The sequence below is a fragment of the Manacus candei genome, unplaced genomic scaffold (assembly GCF_025592945.1).
Source record: "Manacus candei isolate 608988 ecotype Guabito, Panama unplaced genomic scaffold, ASM2559294v1 h1tg000367l, whole genome shotgun sequence".
Taxonomy (NCBI): domain Eukaryota; kingdom Metazoa; phylum Chordata; class Aves; order Passeriformes; family Pipridae; genus Manacus; species Manacus candei.
This window is the reverse complement of record NW_026138415.1, coordinates 9,977-32,385: the sequence shown is the minus strand read 5'-3', so window position 1 is coordinate 32,385 and position 22,409 is coordinate 9,977. Positions and strand designations below refer to the sequence as shown.

General features: G+C 60.5%; 1 protein-coding gene across 1 annotated transcript; it reads right to left on the bottom strand.

Moving 5' to 3' along the window:
- Nucleotides 1-1,085: 1,085 nt before the first annotated feature.
- Nucleotides 1,086-22,409, bottom strand: PPP1R10 (protein phosphatase 1 regulatory subunit 10). The gene is given in 21 exon segments (XM_051775788.1): nt 1,086-2,661; nt 5,458-5,611; nt 5,614-5,858; nt 6,522-6,611; nt 8,410-8,524; nt 8,995-9,192; nt 9,278-9,353; nt 9,988-10,234; nt 10,805-10,960; nt 11,702-11,846; nt 12,282-12,382; nt 12,967-13,076; nt 13,512-13,611; nt 14,209-14,379; nt 14,474-14,551; nt 15,252-15,303; nt 15,922-16,057; nt 16,146-16,232; nt 16,965-17,083; nt 21,261-21,851; nt 22,273-22,409. Coding segments are annotated over 19 exon segments (2,475 nt in total). The 5' UTR covers nt 17,072-17,083; nt 21,261-21,851; nt 22,273-22,409; the 3' UTR covers nt 1,086-2,554.

The following is a 22,409-nucleotide window of genomic DNA, read 5'->3' as shown; positions in this document are numbered from 1 at the left end:
TGACATCACGGCATGATCACGTGATGGGGTCACGATAATGACATCACGATGCGGTCATGATGACGTCACGATGTGATGATGACGTCATGATGATGTCATAGTGATGACGACGACCGCGATTGTGGTGATGACGTCATCACCCAGACCAACTGCCAGCTTGGGGTGGGCGGGGGAGGGTGGGAGAACTGTGGGGGTGGGGCAGTTTGATCACGAATTCCCTTAGTGCATTGTGATGACGTCATGATGATGTCACAGTGATGTCACAATGATGTCACAGTGATGTCACGGCGATCACTGTGCTGCCGATGACGTCACCACCGAGAGCAACTGCGGGCTGGGGGTGGGGTGGGGACACGAGGGGGGTGTGGTCGGGTTACGACACTGCTGTGATGTCACCGTGATGTCACCGTGACGTCACCACAGCGGTGATCGTGGTGAGCCACGACGCCCGGCTCATCACCGAGACCAACTGCCAGCTGTGGGTGGTGGAGGAGCAGGGCCTGAGCCAGATCGACGGAGACTTCGACGACTACAAGCGGGAGGTGCTCGAGGCCCTCGGAGAGGTCGTCGTGCACCGGCCCCGGGAGTGACCCCGGGGGGGCCTGGGGGGGCTGCCCTGGGAATGAAGGGCCCTGGGGGGGCTGCCCTGGGAATGGAAGGCCCTGGGGGGGCTTCTCTGGGAATAAAGGGCGCTGCTGGAGCAACAACAGCAACGTGCAGTGACTGACGTGCTTTGGGGTGGGAGGGAATCTCCCCCAATCCCAAAATTCCAGAGGTCCCGGAATTCCCACCCTTGGCAGATCCCACCCTTCCCTCCCCCCCTTATTTCCCAAAATTCCCGCCCTCGGCGGATCCAAAACTTCCCTTGGGAGACCCCAAATTTTCCTCAGTAGATCCCACAATTCCCTCAGGAGATTCTCCCAATCCCTGCTCTCGGGAGACCCCAAAATTCCCTCAGGAGACCCCAAAATTCCCTCAGCAGTTGCTAAATCTCCCCCCCCAGTTGATCCCAACCCCCCTCCCCAGACCCCCCAATTCCCCCCCAAAATCCCCCCAAAACCACCAGAATTCCCAGTTTTTGTTTTTCTCCAACAAGTTTATTATTAATGTACAAAATATACAAAAGGGGGAGGGGCTTTTCCGGGGGGGCCCCTCCCCCAGGCCAAAGTTTTCACAGAAAACAGCGTCCGGCGCAGGCCCCTCCCCCCCAAACCCCCAAAATTCACCAAAACCCCCCCAAAAAACCCCTCGGCGGCGGCGGCGGCTGCGGGGGGAGGGGCGGCGGCAAAGGGGGGGTTGGGGGGGGTTGAGGGTGGGGGAGGGGCAGGTTTGGACCCATGGGGGGGTTGGAGGAGGGGAGGGGCAGCAGCTTTTTGACCCTCGGGGGGTGGATTTGGGGGGGGACTTGAATTTTGGGGGGGTACATTTAAATTTGGGAGGTGATTTGGGGGGGTAATTAATTCATTAACGACCACGGGGGGGGTAATTAATTCATTAATGACCACGGGAGGTTTAATTAATTCATTAAAGACCACAGGGGGGTAATTAATTCATTAATGACCAGGGTAATTACCCCTGGGGGGGGTGTTGTCACCCCCTGGGGGGGTCCAGCCCCCCACAAAAGGGGGTAATTCCCCCCCCGGGGGTATTTCTGCCCCATAAATTGCCCATTTCCCCCCCCAAAATGGCCATTTCTGCCCCAAAAGTCGATGTTTTTGCCCCAAGGGTGAAGAGGTTTTTGCCTCTAAAGGGGGGTTTTCACCCCGGGGGGGGGAATTTTCACCCCACAGGTCAATAATTACCCCCCCTCTGTGATACTTCCACCCCAGAAATGAGAATTTCCACCCCAGGGGGGGCATTTCTGCTCCTCTGGGGGTTTTCACACCCCAAAATTGACGATTTTTGCCCCCCCTCAAATGAATAATTCCGCCCCAAAATTGAGAATTCATCCCCCAGGGTGGTTATTTTTGCCCCAAGAAATGAGAATTTCTGCCCCCAAAAGGACAATTTCTACCCCGGGGGGGATTTTATTTCCCCCCCATAAATAACAACTCCCACCCCATAAATGCCAATTTCTGTCCCCAAATGTGATTCCTGCCCCCGGGGGGAGGGACCATTCCCACCCCAGAAATGACAATTCCTGCCCCATAAATAACAATTCCTGCCCCTGGGGGGGGGCATTTCCAGCCCATCAATGCCAATTCCTGCCCCTCAGGGTGTCATTTTTACCCCTCAGGGTGTCACTTTTGCCCCCTTGGGGTGTCCTTTTCCCCCTCAGGGTGTCGTTTCTGCCCCTTGGGGTGTCACTTTTGCCCCTCCAGAGCCCCTTTTCCCCCCCCAAACCCCCCCTTTCCCCCCCCACGGGAGGCCAATCCCCCCCCATGGGGAGGGAGCCGGGGGGGCCCCGAGGAGGAGGATGAGGGGGGGGAGGAGGATGAGGAAGGTGAGGGGGGTCAGGGGGGTCAGGGGGTCGGGGGCAGCGCCGGGGGCTCCGCAGAGGCCTCACAGAAGCCATAAGAGAGGGGGGGGTGCCGGGGGGCTCTGGGGGGGCAGGTCAGAGGGGGGGGCCGTTGACGCCGGGGTGGTAGAAGGCACAGTTGTTCTCGTACCTGCAGCTGCCCTTGAGCATGAAGTGGCGACAGACGGCGCGGCTCGACATGTCTGGGGGAGACAAAAGGGGGGGGGGGCGCGTCAGGCGCCGGCCCCGGCCCCGGGGGGGCCCCAAAACGGCCCCAGGACGGCCCCAAAACGGCCCCAAAACAGCCGAGGCTCCGGGGGAGGGGGAGGGGAGGAGGAGGAGGGGGAGGAGGGAAGAGGGAGGGGGGTGAGGAAGGAGGGGGGGGCTGATCCTCGGCCTGGGGGGGAGCAGGGGGGGATCCGGGGGGTGAGATCCGAAATCCTGATCCCAGAGTGGGGATGGAGGGATGGACCCCCCAGATCCTGATCCTAATGTGGGAATGGGATCCAGGGGACTGAACCCCCCAGATCCTGATCCCAGAGTGGGAGTGGAGGGATGGACCCCCCAGATCCTGATCCTGGAATGGGATTGGAGGGATGGACCCCCCAGATCCTGATCCTAATGTGGGAATGGGATCCAGTGGACTGAACCCCCCAGATCCTGATCCTGGAATGGGGAGGGAAGGATGGACCCCCCAGATCCTGATCCTGGAATGGGGAGGGAGGGATCCAGGGAGCTGAACCCCAGATCCTGATCCTAATAATGTGGGAATGGGATCCGGGGGACTGAACCCCCCAGATCCTGATCCCAGAGTGGGGATGGATTCCCACTGATCCTCATGTGGGAAGGGAAGGAGGGATCCACAAGGTTCAACCCCCCAGATCCTGATCCCAGAGTGGGAATGGCTGAATCCTGATCCTAATGATGTGGGAATGGAGGGATCCAGGGGGCTGAACCCCACAGATCCTGATCCCAGTGTGGGAATGGATGGATTCTGATCCTAATGTGGGAATGGAGGGGGCTGAACCCCCCAGATCCTGATCCCAGTGTGGGAATGGATGGTTGGACTGAGCCCCACAGATCCTGGTCCTACTGTGGGAATGGAGGGAGGGATCCAGAGAGCTGAGTCCTAGATTTATGGGGCTGGATGGATCCACAGGGCTGAGCCCCACAGGCCCCCAATCCTGATCCTAATGTGGGAATGGAGGGATGGATCCATGGGGCTGGCTCTGGATCTATGGGGTTGAGTCCCACAGATCCCTGTCCTAACTCTGGGAGGGGATGGATCCAGGGGACTGAGCCCCACAGACCCCTGTCCTGACCCTGGGAGGGGCTGGAGGGCTGGATGGATCTGTGGGGCTGGATCCAGGGGACTGAGCCCCTGTTTTAAATCTGGGAGGGGCTGGATGGATCCCCAGGGCAGAGCCCTGAACATCCCTGTCCTAAAGCTGGGGGGGTGGATGGGTCCGTGGGGCTGGATCCGTGGGGCTGAGTCCAACAGGCCCCCAATCCCTGTCCTAGAGGGATAGAGAGATGGATGGATGGATGGATCTGTGGGGTTGGATCTGTGGGGTTGAGCCCCCCGTGGTGCTCAGTTCTGGTCCCCCCCTAGAACTGCTCCCAACTGCCCCGCTGCCCCCCCAGGAGCCCAACTACAGCTCCCAGCATGCCTTGCTGCCCCTGCAGCTGGACTACAACTCCCAGCATGCCTTGCTGCCCCTGCAGCTGGACTACAACTCCCAGCATGCCTTGCTGCCGAGCCAAGGCCCAGTTGCCTCCCCTAAATCCAGTTTCAGGCCCCCCCGAGGCTGACCTACAGCTCCCAGCGTGCTCAGTGCCGGGCCCAGGGCCGGTTTAGGCCCCTCCTGGGGCTGCCCTTTGGTTCTCACTGGGCCCCAGGGCCTGCCCTTCAGACCCGGCCTCAACTCCCAGCATGGCCGGGGGGCTGGACTACAGCTCCCAGCATGCCTTGCGATCGGGCCCAACTCCCAGCATGCTCTGCCGCCCCCCTCAGAACCAGTTCTATCCCCCGTCCGGCCCCCTCAGGAACCAAACTACAACTCCCGGCATGCCCTGCGGGCGCTGCTGTGGCAGAACTACAGCTCCCGGCATGCCTTGCGTGTGTCCCCGTGACAGAACTGCAACTCCCGGCATGCCTTGCTGTCACCCCATTGGCTGAACTACTCCTCCCGGCATACCCCGCGGCCAGCACGAAGGGCGGGGTCCCTCGGCCATTTTGGGGGGCTGAGGGGGGTCCTTTGGGGTCCCTCGACCATTTTGGGGGGGCCGAGGGGGGTCCTTTGGGGGTCCCTCAGGCCTTACAGGGGGTCCCTCGTTCCCATCCAGCCCTGGAGCCGTTTTGGGGAGGGGTCTCCTCAGTCCTCAGCCATTTTGGGGGGGGTCCCTCACCCCCCTCACAGTTGATGGGGGGGATCTCTCCCTTCCCTCCCGGTTGTGAAGGGGGGGGGCTTTCACTCCCAATCTCAGTAATAGGGGGGTCCCTCCACATGGGGGGGTCCCTCACTCCCCTCCAGTTGTGAGGGGGGGGTCCCTCACTCCCCTCCAACCATTTTGGGGGGGGTCCCTCACTCCCCTGCAGTTGTGAGGGGGGGGTCCCTCACACCCCTCCAACCATTTTGGGGGGGGTCCCTCACTCCTCTGCAGCCATTTTGGGGGGGTCCTCCCCCCTTTCCTACCCCTCAGCCGCCATGGGGGGGTCTCCTCTCACACACCCCCCCCTAAAGCCCCATGGGGGGCCGGCGCCAGTCGGGCCCCCCCCTCCCCCAGGGCCCGGGGGGCTCCAGGGGCTGCAGGGGGTGGTGTGGGGGGGGGCGGGGGGGGGCGGGGGCGGGGGGGGCTCCCCCCCGGCGCCCCCCCTCCAGCGGGGCGGGGGCAGGAAGGGCGGGGGGGGAGGCGGGGGCGGGGAGGGGGCACCCACGGGCCCCTCCCAAGCGGGGCCGGGCCCCCCCCCAGAGCCAGGGCCCCCCCCCCGCATTTACCTCCGCCGTGGGGGCCCCGGGGGGGGGGCGGGTGGTCTCCGGGGTGGCCTCTGCCGTGCTCGCCGTGGGGGCCCCCCCGGGACCCTCCTCCTCCTCCGCCGCCGCCATTGGGGGGGGGGGGGCCCCCCGCTGCGCCCCCCCGCCCCCCCCCCGGCAGCGATAGGGGGGCTCGGCGCCGCTGCGGCCCCGGGGCCGGTGGAAAGGGCCCCCCCCTCGCATCCCGCCGCCTCCTCCGGGGGGGCCCCCGCGCAGGGACCCCCCCCCGCCGCCGCCGCCCCCGTCGGGGCCCTCCCAGAAGTCCCCTCCTCGCTGGGGGGGTGGGGGAGGCCCCAAGAGTCGGGGACCCCCCGGCATCCCCGGGGGCAGGCCCGGACCCCCCCCGCCGCCGCCGCCGTGGGGGCCTGGGGGAGAGAGAGAGAGAGAACAGGGGGGTTAGGGGGGATCTGGGGGGGGTTCGGGGGGGTTAGAGAGGATCTGGGGGGGGTTCGGGGGGTTTAGGGGAGATTTGGGGGGGTTAGGGGACATTCAGGGGGCTTTGGGGGGGTTAGAGGGGATTTGGGGACATTTAGGGGGGGTTGGGGGGGTTAGAGGGGATTTGGGGGAGTTCCGGGGGGGGGGGTCAGCAGGTTTGGGGGGCTTTGGGGGGGTTAGAAGGGATTCAAGGGGTTTTGGGGGGTTAGGGGAGATTCAGGAGGGCTTTGGGGGGGTTGGAGGGGATTCGAGAGGCTTTGGGGGGGTTGGAGGGGATTCAGGGGGGCTTTGGGGAAGTTAGAGGGTATTTGGGGGGGTTAGAGGGGATTCAGGGGGGCTTTGGGGAAGTTAGAGGGGATTTGGGGGGGTTAGAGGGGATTCAGGGGGCTCGGGGGCCTTAGGGGAGATTCAGGAGGGCTTTGGGGGGGTTGGAGGGGATTCGAGAGGCTTTGGGGGTTAGGGGAGATTTGGGGGGGTCTTGGGGGGGCTGGAGGGGATTCAGGGGGGCTTTGGGGGTTAGGGGAGATTTGGGGGAGTTCGGGGAGATTTGGGGGGCTCAGGGGGGTTTTGGGGGGTTTGAGGAGGGGTCTTACCTGGCATGGGCCCCCCCGGGGGGAAGTGCTGCATCTTGGGGCCCGGTGGGAAGCCGTTCATGGGGCCGGGGCCCAGCAGGCCGTGGGGCACTGGGGGGTTAAAGGGGGGGTCAGAGAGGGAGGGACCCCCACCCAGAGACCACCCACCCACAGGGCTCACCCTGCACCCCCCCCCAGGTGACCCCAAGTTAAGGGACACCCCCCCCGAGTCACCCCAATTTAAGGGGAACCCCCCCTTGGGTCACCCCAATTCTAGGGGGTCGCCCCAATTTAAGGGGATCCCCCCCAGGGTCACCCCCCCTTCAAGGGGTGACCCCCAGAACTTGTCCCCAAATGAAGGGGTCCCCAAATCCTCCAAAGTCACCCCAATTAAGGGGATCCCTTCCCTGTGTCACCCCAATTTAAAGGGGACCTCCCCAAGGTCACCCCAATTTCGGGGGGCTCCTCCCAAGTTAAGGGACCCCCCCAGGGTCACCCCAATTCAAGGGGGTCACCCCAATTTATGGGGGTCCCCGAGGTCACCCCCATTTAAGGGGTCCCCACATCCGTGTCACCCCAAGGGACACTCGAGGGTCACCAACAACGTCCCCAGACTAAGGGGACATGGAACCCCCCCAACAGGACTCGGGGGTTGTCCCCAAATTCGGGGAACCCCCAAGAGGCCCCTGGTCACCCCAGAGGGGGTGAGGGGGTCCCCAACTGTCCCCAGACCCCAAGGACCCCCAATATCCTGCTGTCACCCCACAGGGGGAAGGGACATGGCCCCCCTCCCTGTCACCCCCCAGGAGAGGGGACAGGTCCCCCCCCAGGTCACAGCCCAGAGACCCCCCCTTGTCACCCTGAGATGGGGGACAGTGTCCCCAAAGTGTCCCCAAGCCAAGGACACCCCATGGCCCTGCTGGGACAGGTGACAATGTCCCCAAAGTGTCCCCAAAGTGTCCCCAAGCCAAGGACACCCCCAAGCCCCCCCTGGAGCAGTGACAGTGTCCCCAGCTGTGTCCCCGAGGCCAGGGCAGCCCCCCACACCCACAGGGACCAGGGACAGTGTCCCCAAAATCCCTGTCAGGCCCCTGGACGGTGTCCCCGAGGCAGGGACAGCCCCTGTCCCCAGCTGGAGCAGTGACACTGTCCCCAATGTGTCCCCAACCCCAGCAGGGCACTGGACACTGTCCCCAATGTGTCCCCAACCCCCTGAGACCCCCAGCAGGGCACTGGACATTGTCCCCAGCTGTGTCCCCAACCCCAGGACACCCTGAGACCCCCAGCAGGGCACTGGACACTGTCCCCAATGTGTCCCCAACCCCAGCAGGGCACTGGACACTGTCCCCAATGTGTCCCCAAACCCCTGAGACCCCCAGCAGGGCACTGGACAGTGTCCCCAGCTGTGTCCCCAACCCCAGCAGGGCACTGGACACTGTCCCCAATGTGTCCCCAACCCCAGCAGGGCACTGGACAGTGTCCCCAGCTGTGTCCCCACGGCCAGGACACCCCAAACACCCCCTCAGAGCTGGTGACACTGTCCCCAGCTGTCCCCTCATTGTGTCCCCCCCAGGGCTGGTGACATTGGCCCCAAGGTGTCCCCAAGCCAAGGACACCCCTAAGTCACCCCTGGGGCTGGTGACAGTGTCCTCAAGGTGTCCCCAAGCCCCCACCTCACTCAGGCCCTTCCAGCTGCTCACAGAGGGGGCTCCCTGTCGTGTCCCCCCCTCAGGTGACCCTGGGTGTCCCCCCCTGTCCTCAGTGTCCCCCCCTGTCCCGGGTGTCCCCCCCTATCCCAGGTGTCCCCCCCCCCGTCCCCAGTGTCCCCCCCTGTCCTACATGTCCCCCCCTGTCCCCACTGTCCCCCCCCTGTCCCAGGTGTCCCCCCCTGTCCCCCCTGTCCCCTCACCTCCGCCGGGCCCCCCCGGGGGCTGGGCCTGCAGGTTTCCCAGCAGGTGTTTGATTTTATCCGAATAATCGGGTTGTTTGAGCAGCTCCTCGGCCTTGTGCCCGCTGGGACCGCCCTGGCGTGGGGGGCAGAGGGAAAAATGGGGCTGAGGGGGGGAAAAAGGGGTCCCCCCTTCTGGCCTTCCCCCCCCCACCCCCAATTTTGGGGTGCCCCGGGTGTGTGACACCCCTCCCAGATTTTGGGATTCCATAATTTGAGAGTTCCCCCCAAACTTTGGGGTGCCCGTGATGGGGGTGGGTGACCCCCCCTTCCCCCACTTTTGGGTGCCCAAATTTTGGGGGGTTACCATGATGGAGGTGTGTGACCCCCACCAAAGTCTGACCCCTCCCTCCCCATTTTTGGGGGTCCCCAATTCAGGGATTCCCATGACAGGGGTGTGTGACACCCTTCCCCATATTTGGGGGTCCCCATGACAGAGGTGTGTGACCTCCCCAATTTTTGGGGGTCCCCATGATGGGGTGTGACCCCCACCCCATTTTTGGGGGTCCCCATCTCCCGCCCCCCATTTTTGGGGTCCCCCCTTACCATGATGGAGGTGAGGATCTCCTGCATGTTGATGGGGGCGTTGGGGGGGGGTCCTGGGGGGCCTTTGCCAGCCCCCACACTGCCCATCAGGTTGGCCAACACCGGCGGCAGCTTGGCCCCCGCCCCGGGGTCCGGAGAGGCCGCGGCATTCCCGGGATCCAGCCCCTCGGGATAGGCCCCATCCTCGCCAGAGCAGTCCTGGGGGGCACAGGGGGGGTCAGGGGGGCTGGGGAGGGGTTTGGGGGGGGTTAGAGGGCGTTTTGGGGGGGTTTGGGGGGCTCACCTCGTCCATGGGGATCAGTTTGGGTGGAAGTGGCTCGTAGGATTCCGGGTCGGGCTCGTGGGGGCTGTCGGGAATGCTGGGGGGAAAAAGGGGGGGAAAAAGAGGTCAGAGGGTCCCAGCCGGCTCCAGAGGCACAGATTTGGAGCCCCAGATCCACAGGGACCCCCAGACCTGGACCCCTGGATCCTCAGATCCCCACGTGTACCCAAATCCAGGCCCCTGGATCCTGAGGGATTCCCAGCTCTGGATGCTCAGGTTCCCACATATCCCAGAGCTCTGGACCCCAGCGGCCCAAAAACGGCTCCCAATTCATCCCTAAATGGCTCCCAATTCATCCATCTCAAAGGAGCTCTCAAATCACCTCACAGTGGTGCCCAAATCATCTCAAAATGGCGCCCGAATCGCCCCAAAATGGTGCCCGAATCACCCCAAAATGGCGCCGGAATCACCTCAAAATGGCGCCCGAATCACCCCAAAATGGCGCCGGAATCGCCCCAAAATGGCGCCCGAATCACCCCAAAATGGCGCCCGAATCGCCCCAAAATGGTGCCCGAATCGCCCCAAAATGGCGCCGGAATCACCTCAAAATGGCGCCCGAATCGCCCCAAAATGGCGCCCGACTCCCCCTCATAAATCCCTGGCGCCGGACAATGGAGACACCGAGAGTTCCCGGCCGTGCCCCCCTCCCCAGCCCCCCGGGCCTCCCGTACCTCTCCTTGGAGAGGAAGATCTCCTGCAGGATGCCCTTGACGCGCTCGGCCTGCGTGAAGCGCTCGCGGCTGCCGCTGCCCGGCACGACCAGCGGGGCTGGCAGGTCCAGGGCCTTGGGGTAGGCCCAGGGCACCTTCTCCTCCATGGAGTCGTGGCTGAGGCGCCGCGCCGTCTCGAAGGCGTGCCGGTCCTTCAGCATCTCCCGCTTGGCCGCCTCCCCAAAGTCCTTGATCTTATTCACGTTCACTGCGGGGAGAGGGCGGAGGTCAGGGACGGGGTTTGGGGGGGTTGGGATTTTTGGGGGGTCCCGGGGACACGTTGTTCTGCTTTGTCTGGCTCGAAGTGTTCACAAAATGGCGTGCAAAGGGTGCCCAAAATGGGACTAAAAGGGTCACAAAATGGCCCCCAAAGCGTTCTCAAAATGGCCCTCAAAGGATCCCAGAACAGCCCCCAAAGCATTCTAAAAATGGCCCCCAAAGGGTCCCAAAATGGCCCCCAAAGGGTCCCAAAAAAGGGACTCAAAGCATTTCCAAAATGGTCCCCAAAAAGGGGACTCAAATGGTCCCAAAATGGGACCCAAAGAGTTCCAAAAAAAGGGTTTTAAAGTGTTCCCCAAATGGCCCCCAAAGCATTCTCAAAATGGCCCTCAAAGGATCCCAAAAAAGGGACTCAAATGGTTCCCAAAATGGCGCCCAAAGTTTCCCCAAAAAGGGACTCAAAGTCCCTCAAAAAAAAGCACAAAATGTTGCCAAAAAGGCCCTCAAAGGGTCCCAGGGGGACTGGAAGGGCTCTGCGGGGTCCGGGGTGGGCTCTCACCGCGCTCGGTCTCGTCCAGCTCGAAGTAGAAGTACTCCCTCAGCCGGGCCTCGTCCGGCCACGACACCGTCTTCTTCTTGCGGGGCCGGCGCGGGGCCGGACCCCCCTCCGAGGGGGCATCGGGGCCCTTGGGGTCACCCCCGGCCTCTGCTGAGCCTGGAGGGCACACGGGGGGGTCAGACGTGAGGGGACACCAAACACGGGGGGTTTGACCCCAAAACGGCACCCACAAGCGTTCCTAAAATGGCGTCCAAAGGGTTCCCAAAATGGCGTCCAAAGGGTTCCCAAAATGGCTGCCAGGGTGTTTCCAAAGAAGGGACACACGCTGACCCTCAAATGGCTCCTAAAGAGTTCCCAAAATGGCATCAAATTGTCCCCAAAAGGGACACAGTGCTCCCAAAATGGCTCCCAAAGTGCTCCCAAAATGGCTCCCAAAGTGCTCCCAAAATGGCTCCCAAAGGGTTCCCAAAAGGGACACAGTGACCCCAAAATGGCACCTGAAGCATTCCTGAAATGGCACCAAATGGTCCCCAAAAGAGACACAGTGACCCCAAAATGGCTCCCAAAGGGTCCCAAAAATGGCACCAAATGGTCCCAAAAAGGGACACAGTGACCCCAAATGGCTCCCAAAGAGCTCTTTTCAAAGGGCACCAAATGGTCCTAAAACGGACACAGTGACCCCAAAATGGCACCAAATGGTCCCAAAAGGGACAGTGACCCCAAAATGGCTGCCAAAGGCTCCCCCAGAAGGCCCCGGGGTGTCCCCAAACCCTCCTAAAACTGCCCCAAACACCCCCAGCTCCACCCAAACCATCCCCAAACCATCCCCAACCCCCCCCCACTGCCCCAAGAAGCCCCCCAGGCCCCACTGACCCCCCCCAACCCCCCCGTGGGTACCTGTGTCCATGGGCTCGGGCACCTCGACGGCGGGCACGGGCGTCCCGGGCCGCTCCGTGTCCATGGGCTCGGCCGCCGCCGGCTCCGGGGACGAAGGTTTGGCCGTGCTGGGCTCGGGGGGCGGCTTCCCCTCGAAGGGGCTGGGCTGGGGGCACAGCACAGGGCTCAGTCAGACCCAAAACCACGGCGTTTGACCCCAAAATGGCACCCGGAAAGGTCCCGAAATGGCACCCAAAGAGTTCCGATGAAAGGACTCAAACCGTCCCTAAAATGGCACCCAAAGGGTCCCCCCAAAATGGCACCAAATGGTCCCCAAAAAGGGACTAAAAGTGTTCCCCAAGACAGTCCCAAAAAGGGACAACGTTCCCCAAAATGGCACTCAAAGTGTTCCCAAAGTGCCCCCCAAAAAGGCCCCCAAAAGAGACACAGTGTCCCCCAAAAGCGCACCCAAACGGCCCCAAAAAGGGACACAGAAGTTCTCCCCAAATGGCACCCGAGTGGTCCCCAAAAAGGGACTCAAAGTGCTCTGAAAATCATCCCAAATTCCAGAGGGGGACCCCAAATTCCAGGGGTTCCTCACCTTGGCTGCTGTTGGGGACAGAACTTTCTTCTTCTTCTTGATCTTGATGCCCGGGACGGGCGCCGAGTTCAGGGCGTCCAGGAACCCGAGACCTTCCATGGCTGAGGGAGAAAACCCCAAAATTCACCCCCAAATGGCACCTCGATCACCCCAAAACACCACCTGAATCACCCCAAAATGGCCCCTCCATCGCCCCCAAAATGGCACCTGAAGTGTCCCTAAAACAGCTCCTAAATCCTCCCCAAAACAGGACCCAGATCATTCCCAAAATGCCATCCAGGTATCACCCAAAACCATTCCAGCTGTCCCCAAAAGGGCACCTAAACTGTCCCCAAAATGGTACCTAAACTGTCCCCAAAAGGGCACCTAAACTGTCCCCAAAAGGGCACCTAAACTGTCCCCAAAATAGTACCTAAACTGTCCCCAAAAGGGCACCTAAACTGTCCCCAAAAGGGCACCTAAACTGTCCCCAAAATGGTACCTAAACTGTCCCCAAAAGGGCACCTAAACTGTCCCCAAAAAGGTTCCTTTTTGGGAGTGACTGAGGCCCCCAAAACGACACCCAGAAATCACCCAAAACCACCTAAATCATCCCCAAACCCCCACTCCAACCCCTCCCAGCCCCCCCAATGCCTCCAGGTGTCCCCCAAGCCCCCCCAGGTGCCCCCAAAGCCCCCAAACTCACGCTGGGGGGGGATGATCTTCACTTTGATCTCCTTGGCCGCGTTGGGCGCCGTGTTCAGGGGTTTGTATTTCTTCTCTGCCAGAGGGGCCTCCCCGGGGCCTGAGGGGGCACTGGGGGGAGGAAAAACGGGTCAGGACCCCCAAAACTCACCCCAAAGACCCCAAAACTGACCCCAAACCAGCCCAGAGACCCCCAGAACAGCCCCAAGATCCCCAGAGGGGCCCCCCCGGCGGCTGAGGGGGCATTGGGGTGAGGAAAAATGGGTCAGGACCCCCAAAACTGACCCCAAATCAGCCCCAAGACCCCCCAGAACAGCCTGAGACCCCCAAAATTGGGTCTGAGAATCCCCCAAAGTGGGTTCCAGACCCTGGAAAAGCAGCTTGAACCCCCAAAGGTGAGCCCGAGACCCCCAAGAGAAGGGGCGAGACCCTCCAAAGTGGTCCCGAGTCCCTTAAAGGTGGGGCTGAGACCCCCAAAAGGGGCCCCGAGCCCCCCAAAGTAGCTGTGAGCCCCCCCAGGAGCCCCCCAGGAGCCCCCAGACTCACTTCTGCCTCTTGACAGGGACGGGTTTCAGGTTGTACTTGTCGGAGACCCCCGAGTTGAGTTTCTTCACCGGCGCCAGCGACGGCGTCTCCAGCTCCAGTCCTGGGGGGGGAACGGGGTCAGGGGGGTCCCAGGGCACCCCAAAACCCAGCAGGGCCCCCCCAGGGCACCCCAAAACCCAGCAGGGCCCCCCAAATTCCCCAGATCAGCCCCAAACTTCAAAAGGGCCCCAAATCCCCAAAAACCAGCCCCCCCAAGCCCCTAAAACCAGCCCAAAACCCCAAAAACCAGTCCCCCAAAACTGAGCCCAAACCCCAAAAACCAGTCCCCCAAAACTGAGCCCAAACCCCAAAAACCAGTCCCCCAAAACCCCTAAAACCAGCCCTAAACCCCAAAAACCAGCCCCCCCAAGCCCCCTAAAACCAGCCCCAACAGTCCTAAACCACAAAAAACCAGCCCCCCCAAAACCCCTAAAAACCAGTCCCAAAACCCCAAAAGCAGCTCAAAAACCAACCCTAAATCCCAAAAACCAGCCCCAAAACCAGCTCCAAACCTGCAGAACAGCCTCAAATTCCCAAACCCAGCTCCAAATTCCCAAACCCTCCCCCAAACCAGCCCCAAACCCCCCCAAACCAGCCCCAAACCCCCCCAAACCAGCCCCAACCCCCCCCAAACAGGGCCCAGCCCCCCCGGCCCCACCTGTGGAGCGGAACTTGGCGTGGCTGGGGGCCGTGGTCCGAAGGGATTTGGGCTTTTCCCTCTTTTTCTCCGGCACCTCCTCGTTCTTGGCCTCGTTTTTGGCCTCCTGGGGCTTCTCCTGGACGGGGGTCTTGCTTTTGTTTTCCTCTTTCCGCTTCTTTTTGTCCCGTTCTGGGGGGAGGAAAGGCGTGGCAGTGGCGGGGGGTGGGGCTGGGGGGGTTTGGGGGGGATTCTGGGGGGATTTTGGGGGGATTTGGGGTCTCACCTGTGGGCTGGGAGCTGCTCTGGGAGCGGATCACGCCCATCCAGTCGCTGACCAGGATGGAGGCGAGGCGGCGAAGCTCTGGGGGGCAAAGAGGTCATTAACCGTTAATTAATCGGTAATTAATCCAGCAGGAGGTTTGGGGGGGGCTGAGGGGGGTTTTCAAGGGTATGGGGGGGGGGGGTTGGGGGTCTCAGGGGAGGTTTGGGCCTGAGGGGGGTCTGAGAGGGGGGTTTGGGAGCTCTGAGATGGGTTTTGGGGGGTCTGAGAAGGGTTTGGGGGGGTCTGAGAGGGGTTTGGGGGGGTCTGAGAGGGGTTTGGGAGGTCTCAGATGATTTTGGGGGGTCTGAGAGGGGTTTGGGGGCATCTCCTGAGGGGTTTGGGGGTCTTTAGGGGAAGTTGAGGGGTCTGAGGGGGGCTTTTGGAAGTCCCACATGGGGGTTCAGGGGTCTCAGGGGGGTTTGGGGGGGGGTCTGAGGGAGGGTTTTGGGGGGTCTGAGGAAGGTTTGGGAGGTCTGAGAGGGATTTGAGGGTCCTGAGGGAGGGTTTTTGGAGTCTCAGGGGGGTTTGGGGGTTCGAGGGAGGGTTTTTGGGGGTCCCAGGGGGGTTTGGGGGTTCGAGGGAGGTATTCTGTGGGTCTCAGGGGGGTTTGGGGGTTCGAGGGAGGGTTTTTGGGGATCCCAGGGGGGTTTGGGGGGTTCGAGGGAGGGTTTTTGGAGTCTCAGGGGGGTTTGGGGGTTCGAGGGAGGGTTTTTGGGGGTCCCAGGGGGGTTTCACTCACCCTCATCATCACTGGACTTGCTGAGCTGCTTCACCAGCTTGGCTGTGTTGTTCTGCAAAGCAGGAGGGGAGTCAGGGGGGCACAAAAAGGGACCCCAGGGGGGCTCAAAAGCCACCCCAGGGACACAAAAGCCACGTGAGGGAACCCCAATGACACCTCGAGGAGCCAAAATACCCCCTTGGGGACACGGAAACCACCCCCAAAAGGGACCCAAAGGGGACAAGAGACACCTTGGGGGGACCCAAAAGAAATAAAAGACACCTTGGGGGGACCCAAAGGGGACAAGAGACACCTTGGGGGGACCCAAAGGGGACAAAAGACACCTTGGGGGGACCCAAAAGAAATAAAAGACACCTTGGGGGAACCCAAAAGAGACAAAAGACACCTTGGGGGGACCCAAAGGGGACAAAAGACACCTTGGGGGGACCCAAAGGGGACAAAAGACACCTTGGGGGGACCCAAAGGGGACAAAAGCCACTTAGGGAGGGACTCAAAAGAGACAAAAGCCCCTTTGAGGGATCCAAAAACCAGCCGAGGGGACCCAAAAGCCACCTTGGGGAGACCAAAGCCACCCCTGAGGAGGATCCAAAGGAGCCAGGAGCCACCCTGGGGGTCCCCAAACCCCCCCCAGGGTCCCCAAACACCCCCAGGGGTCCCCAGAGCCCCCCACCTGCTTGAGGTGGTCGACGGTGAGCGGGAGGTGCTGCAGGGTGAGCAGGATCTGCTGCAGGAACGGGACGTTGTTGGAGGCCTTGGAGCCCGTGAGCCACGTGTTGAGCAGCTTGTACCCCCCGATCCTGATGAACCTGCGTGGGGAGGGGGCACAGCTCCATGAGGGGGGGGGGGAAAGGGCAGGAATCCCCCCCCCAGAGGCCCCGGGGCAGCCCCACTCACTTGTTGAGGATGTCCTGGGCGCGGGTCTGCAGCAGGATGTTCAGGTAGATGCAGCGACTCACCATCTTCTGGGAGTCCTTCATCAGGCTGGGGGGAACAGGGGGGGTCAGGGCCCCAAAAACGGCCCCAAACGGGCGGGGGGGGGCAGCAGGGGGGGGTCAGGGCCCCAAAAATGGCCTCAGATGGGTGGGGGGAGCAGCAGGGGGGGGGGTCAGGGCCCCAAAAACGGCCCCAAACGGGCGGGGGGGGGCAGCAGGGGGGGGTCAGGGCCCCAAAAACGGCCTCAGATGGGCGGGGGGAGCAGCAGGGGGGGGTCAGGGCCCCAAAAACGGCCTCAGATGGGTGGGGGGAGCAGCAGGGGGGGGTCAGGGCCCCAAAAACGGCCCCAAACGGGCGGGGGGGGGCAGCACGGGGGGGTCAGGGCCCCAAAAACAGCCTCAGATGGGCGGGGGGAGCAGCAGGGGGGGGGTCAGGGCCCCAAAAACGGCCTCAGATGGGCAGGGGGAGCAGCAGGGGGGGGTCAGGGCCCCAAAACTGGCCCCAAACAGGCAGGGGGAGCAGCAGGGGGGGGTCAGGGCCCCAAAAACGGCCTCAGATGGGCGGGGGAAGCAGCAGGGGGGGGTCAGGGCCCCAAAAACGGCCCCAGACGGGCGGGGGGAACGGCAGGGGGGGGTCAAGGCCCCAAAAATGGCCCCCAAATGGGCAGGGGGAGCAGCAGGGGGGGGTCAGGGCCCCAAAACTGGCCCCAAACAGGCAGGGGGAGCAGCAGGGGGGGGTCAGGGCCCCAAAACCAGCCCTAAACAGGCAGGGGGGTCTCACCTGAAGATTTTGGAGATGCCATCCATGGTCTTGACCTCTCCATCCCGGCCCAGGAAGCAGTCGAGGCCCTTGAGGAGCTCCTTGGGGTCGATGGGGCCGGAGCCCATGGCAGGAACAGCCTGGGGGGGGACAAAGAGAGGGGTGAGACCCCCCCTGGGACCCCCAGAGAGGTGGGACCCCCCCCACGGAGGGGACACCCCCTGAGTGACACCCCCTGATAGGGACAGGCAGGGCTTGGGGGCAAAAAAGGGGAAACTGAGAGCAAAATGGAGGAAAATGAGCTCAAAAAAGGGGAAAATCGAGCCTAAAAAAGGGGAAAATCGAGCCTAAAAAAGGGGGAAATTGAGCCTAAAAAAGGGGGAAATTGAGCCTAAAAAAACAGGGAAACTGAGCCCCAAACAGAGGAAAAATGGGCCCAAAAAAAGGGGGAAACTGAACCTAAAAAGGGGGAAATTGAGCCCAAACAGAATGAAAATTGAGCCCAAAAAACAGGGAAACTGAGCCCCAAACAAAGGAAAAATAGGCCCAAAAAAAGGGGTAAATTGAGCCCAAAACAGAGGGAAATGGAGCCCAAAAAAGGAGGGCAAAAAAGAGGGAAATCCCCTCCCCAAAAGGGGGAAATCACTCCCCAAAGTGAGGAAATGGAGCCCAAAAGGGGACAATAAACTCCAGAAACCGAGAAAATTGTCCCCCTCAAAAGGGCAGAAATCAACCCCCAAAAAAGGGGGAACTGTGCTTAAAAGAGGGGGAAATAAACACCAAAAAGGAGGGAACTGACCCCAAAAAAGGAGGGAATTGAGCCCAGCAAAGGAGGAAAGGGCCCCAAAACTGCAGGAAACGGCCCCAAAGCGGAGCTGCCCCAAGGAGGGACCCCCAAGGGACACGGGGGGGGGGTCACAGCCCCCCCAATGACACCCTGGCCTGGTTTGTGTCACTCATTAATACATTAATTAACACATTAATTAACACATTAATGCTGTGCCCCCCCCCCAGGGGGGGAACAGAAGGATTTGGGGTCACACTGGGGGGGGACAGACCCCAAACTCCCCCCCAATAGCAGGGGGACAAACTGGGGGGGCACAGTCCCCCCTTTCCAACCCCCACTTTAATTAACCAGGGGTTAATTAACGAGCTGGCCCTTGACAAAGCGCTCATTTGGGGGTGTTACCCCCCACCCCTTAATTAAAGCCCCTGACTAATGAACAAACTACTCATTAACAGCCCATTCATTAAGGCCAAGCCCCCCCTTAATGACCCCCCCTCGGGGGTTCCAGGCTCTGACATCACTTAATCACTGGTAATTACGGCTTAATTATGGCCCAGTTTCCCTAAGGAGGGCACCGAGGGGGGGCTGGGGGGGCTTTTTTTAGGGGGGGGGGGGGGAACACCCCCAAAATCTCAATATTTGGGAAGGGGGGGGGAACCAGAGGCTGGTTTTTGCTCCTGGAGGGGCCTTAACGAGCTGGGGGTTCGTTAAGTGCCCCCCCTCATTAATTACAGCCCCCAGTGGTGTGGAGGGTTAATGAGGGGGGGTCAGCACGACCCCCCCACCCCGTACAGAGACACAACAACAAGTCAGAGCAGCACAAACCCCCCCAAACCCCCCCAATTCCGGGGGGGCCACTCCTTTTGACCCAAACTGGGGGGGTTCAGCCCAAAACTCCCCTGCAACCTTTGACCCCCCCCAAAAAAGAGCCACTGGTGGCTCCTGGGGGGGTCCCGTGGTTTGTGACCCCCCCAGAATGTCCCTGGGGGGGGTCAAAGCCCCCCTGGGGGGGCCCAGCCCTGGGAAAGGGGGGCACAGCCCCCTCCCCTGCCAGCACTGGGGGGTTTGAGGGCCCCCCCTCCCCATTTTGGGGGGTCCCAGGGCAGCAAACACAGACCAGACCCCCCCCCCCAAACCACTGAGACCCCCCCCGGGGGGGTTAAAGGGGTGGGGAGACCCCAAAAGCACCGAGACCCCCCCAGGGAGGGGGCAAATCACCTTCGGGGGGGGGCAAATCCCACCCCCCTAAATTGGGGGGGGGCCCTGGGTGGGTCCAGCAAGGCCTGACCCCCCCCCACCTCCCAAAACTGGGGGTTTTGTTCATTTTACCCCAAAAACCACCTTTTTTGAGGGGGGAGAAGACCCCAAAACCACGTGGGAAGTGTGGGGGGGGCACCCCCCACCCCCCCAAAAAAGGAAATGCTACCACTGGGCTCTGCCAGGCCTCCATTAATCCCAAATTAAGGCTCTGATCACCAAAAATCTCAATTATTCTCAGACATTTCTCTCTGGGTTTTGCACCAAAATCTGCCAGATTTGGGTGGGTTTGGGGGTTTTTTTTGTTTAAATTGGAAAAAGGAAAGGGGGGGAAAAAAACCACCAACCAACCAAATCCCGGGAGACAAAAGGGGGGAAAGAAATAAAAAAATAAATAAAAAAATAAAAAAAAATAAAAAAGAGGTGAATTTTGGCTTTTTTTTTTTTTCCCTGAATTAAAAACCTGCTCCAAAGCGAGGGTTGGTGAAATGTAATTAAGACCAGAAAGGTTTGTTGCTTACCCGGGTGGTGGCCGTTCCCTCCCTTTGCTGAGGTAAAGCTTCCTAAGCCTGCACCTCCACGCTGCCAAAACGGGGCAAAACCATTGAAAACCGGGACAAAACTGAGCATTTTGGGGGGGGTTTGGGCCCCCCCCCCCAAAAAAACCTGGCTATTTTCTTGGGGGGAGGGTGTGGGTGAAGCCCAGTGGTAGCATTTCCCTGTCACGATATAAATTAAATGGCAAATTAAATGATAAGTTGAAATGATTAAATAGCTCGAGGCCTCCCACCCCCCCCCCGGCGCTCCCCAAAACCCCCCTAAAAAAAAAACAAAACACCCCCCTAAAAAAAAAAAATGAGGGAAAAAAGGAGGAGAAAAGGGTTAAAAGGAGAGTTAAAAAACGCAAACTGGAGGGTTTAAAGGTGTGAGGGCACAGGAGCTGCCGAGGCAGCGGCCCCGGGGGGGGGTCCTGCCGGGCTTGGGGGGTCCTGCGGAGGGAAGGGGGGGGTTAGAGGGGTTTGGGGGGGTATTTTTTGGGGGGTGAAGAGGATTAAAGAGCAGAGGGGGGGTCGGGATTTGGGGGGGCCCGGGCGGGGGGACGTGGGAGGGGTTTGGGTTGTGCTGCATCAGCGGCGAGGCCCCGGCGCCATTTTAGAGCTGCAAAACCCCCCCCTCGGGGGGGCTCTGAGGGGCTTTTTGAGGGGGGGGGACACACAGAGAGACACAAGAGACAAAAGAGAAAGATGTTAAATCCTCCCCCCCCTGCAAAACCGCCGGAGAAACCTCGGATAAAGTCAATTAAATCAATTAAATTCGAGGGGAAGGGGGGGGGGGGGAACACCCTCCTTCAATGGGGGGTTCTGAGCGCCCCCCCCCCTCCCTCAGCGCCAAAAGGGGGGGGCTCGACCTGCAAAAAACATCGAAAAAAATGCCAATTTAAAGGGGGGGGGGGGAAAAAGGAGGGGGGGGGAAGGAAGGAAAAAAACCACCAAGACAAAGGAGCGGCCGAGCGGCGCCATCTTGGAAGGGGGTTTTTGGGGAGGGCGGCAGGAGCAGGAGGGGGGGTTTAAACCGAATTTCTGAGGGGAAAAAAGCCGGATTTGGGGGGGACCGAGCCTGCCTAGCAATCTTTATTGCTAGATTGCAAACCCCCCCCACCACACACACACACCTCAAAACAGCCCCCCCCCCGCCACCACCCCGCCTGCTCTCCGCGCAAAAAAACAATCCTAAAATGGCACCTAAAAAATAAAAATAGGACATAAATCAGCCTTTTTTCGAAAAAGCAGAATCCGCCCCCCCCCCCCCCCCCCCCGTCCCCGCTCCCCTCACGTTCCGTCCCCGCCAAGGCTCCGCGCGGACCCCGCAATCTTTATGTACAGATTGCTCGCCGGGCCCCCCAAAACCCCCCGGGCCCCCCGATTCGGCTCCCCCGCCACCGCCGAGCCGCTGCTTTGGGGGCATTTCCAGCTCTTTGGGGGGGTTTTTTTTTGGTTGTTTTGGGTTTTTTTTCTCTCTCTCTCTCCTCTGGACCCTCCGCGCCTTCTCCCAGCGCTTTTTATCTCCCGAATTCCTTCCCCCCCCCCCGAAGCTTTGCAGCTTTAACCACCTTTGGCACAGCCCCACGTCCTCCTCAAAGCACATTATCGGGCTCTTCCTCCCCTTAGTTTGCTCTTTGGGGACAAATAAAGGTATTTCTGGGGGGGGGTTTATGCTCTTTCTTTGCGAGGGGGGAAGGGGTGGGGGGAGCTGGTTGAAAATTCAACACTTACTATCCAATTTTTTTTCTCGCCGACAGCGCTTCAAGGTTTGGATTTTGGCATTTGGTGGTGTTAGAGCCAAAAAATTCGTTTGTTTTTGGTCATGGCTTTAAAAAAACGCAGCAACTTTTTTTTTTGCAGCTTGACAAGTGGGGTTATTATTTTTTAAAGGGTTTTTTTTCTCTCTGGGTTTTTTTTTTTTTGGTTGTTGTTGTTGGGGTTTTTTTTTTAAGCCCTAAAGAGGTGAATCGAGCTAAATTTGTCGAGCTAGAACGAGGAAAAAAAAATAAAAAAAAAGTTGCTTGGGTTTTTTGAAAAAAAAAAGGAGGGTTTTGCCTTTGTTTTTTTGGGGAGGGGAGGGGGAAGAAGAGGGAAATATGTTTTAAAGTGGCAGTTTCCTTCGGGTTTGGAACGGCTTCCCAAGGACGGTCCAAAGGACGAGGCTGCGGCGGCTCTTCACGGCAAGGGGGGAGGAAAGCTTTTTTTCTTCCCCTCTTTTTGTATATATATTTTGTTGTTTTGTTCGCTTTTGTATTGTTTTGTATTGTTTGTATGTTTTTCTCTCGTGGTAAAGGCGACGGCGTCTCTCAAGACCAACCAAACCTGGAGCGGGGAAAGGAAAAATAAAAGGGGGGGGGGAAGGTGGGGTGGGGCACAACAAATAAAAAAAAAGAAAAAAAATTGAAAAAAAAATTAGAAGCAAAGAAGAAAAGACACGAAACGATTAGAAATTTGTTATCCCCGGGGGAGAATTTAGAGCTTTAAAGCGGGGGGGAAAGGAAAAATCCCGAAGAAACGCCCTTGGCGGGGGAGGGCTGAGCTCTGAGGGGACACGAGGGCTCAGGGCGGCGGCGGCCCCGGAGGGGCTGCGGGGCCGCGTTTTTCGCCAGATAAAGGAGCCGTTCACCCTCCAAAGGGTCGCAGTCGGTTTAAAGAGCCGCCCAACCCTTAAAAAAGGCGGGTGGGACCCCCCTGGACGCCCCACCCGCGCCCACCGCCAGGCCCAGCGCAGCTCGTTACTCACCTCCACCAGCCCTCAGAATGGCGGCGGCGGCGCCGGGCGCGCTTTTTTATACCGGACCACGCCCCCTCTCGAACCACGCCCCCGATCACGCGCCGGCCGCGCCCACTCGGCCGTTGAGCCGCCCAACGGCGCCTGCG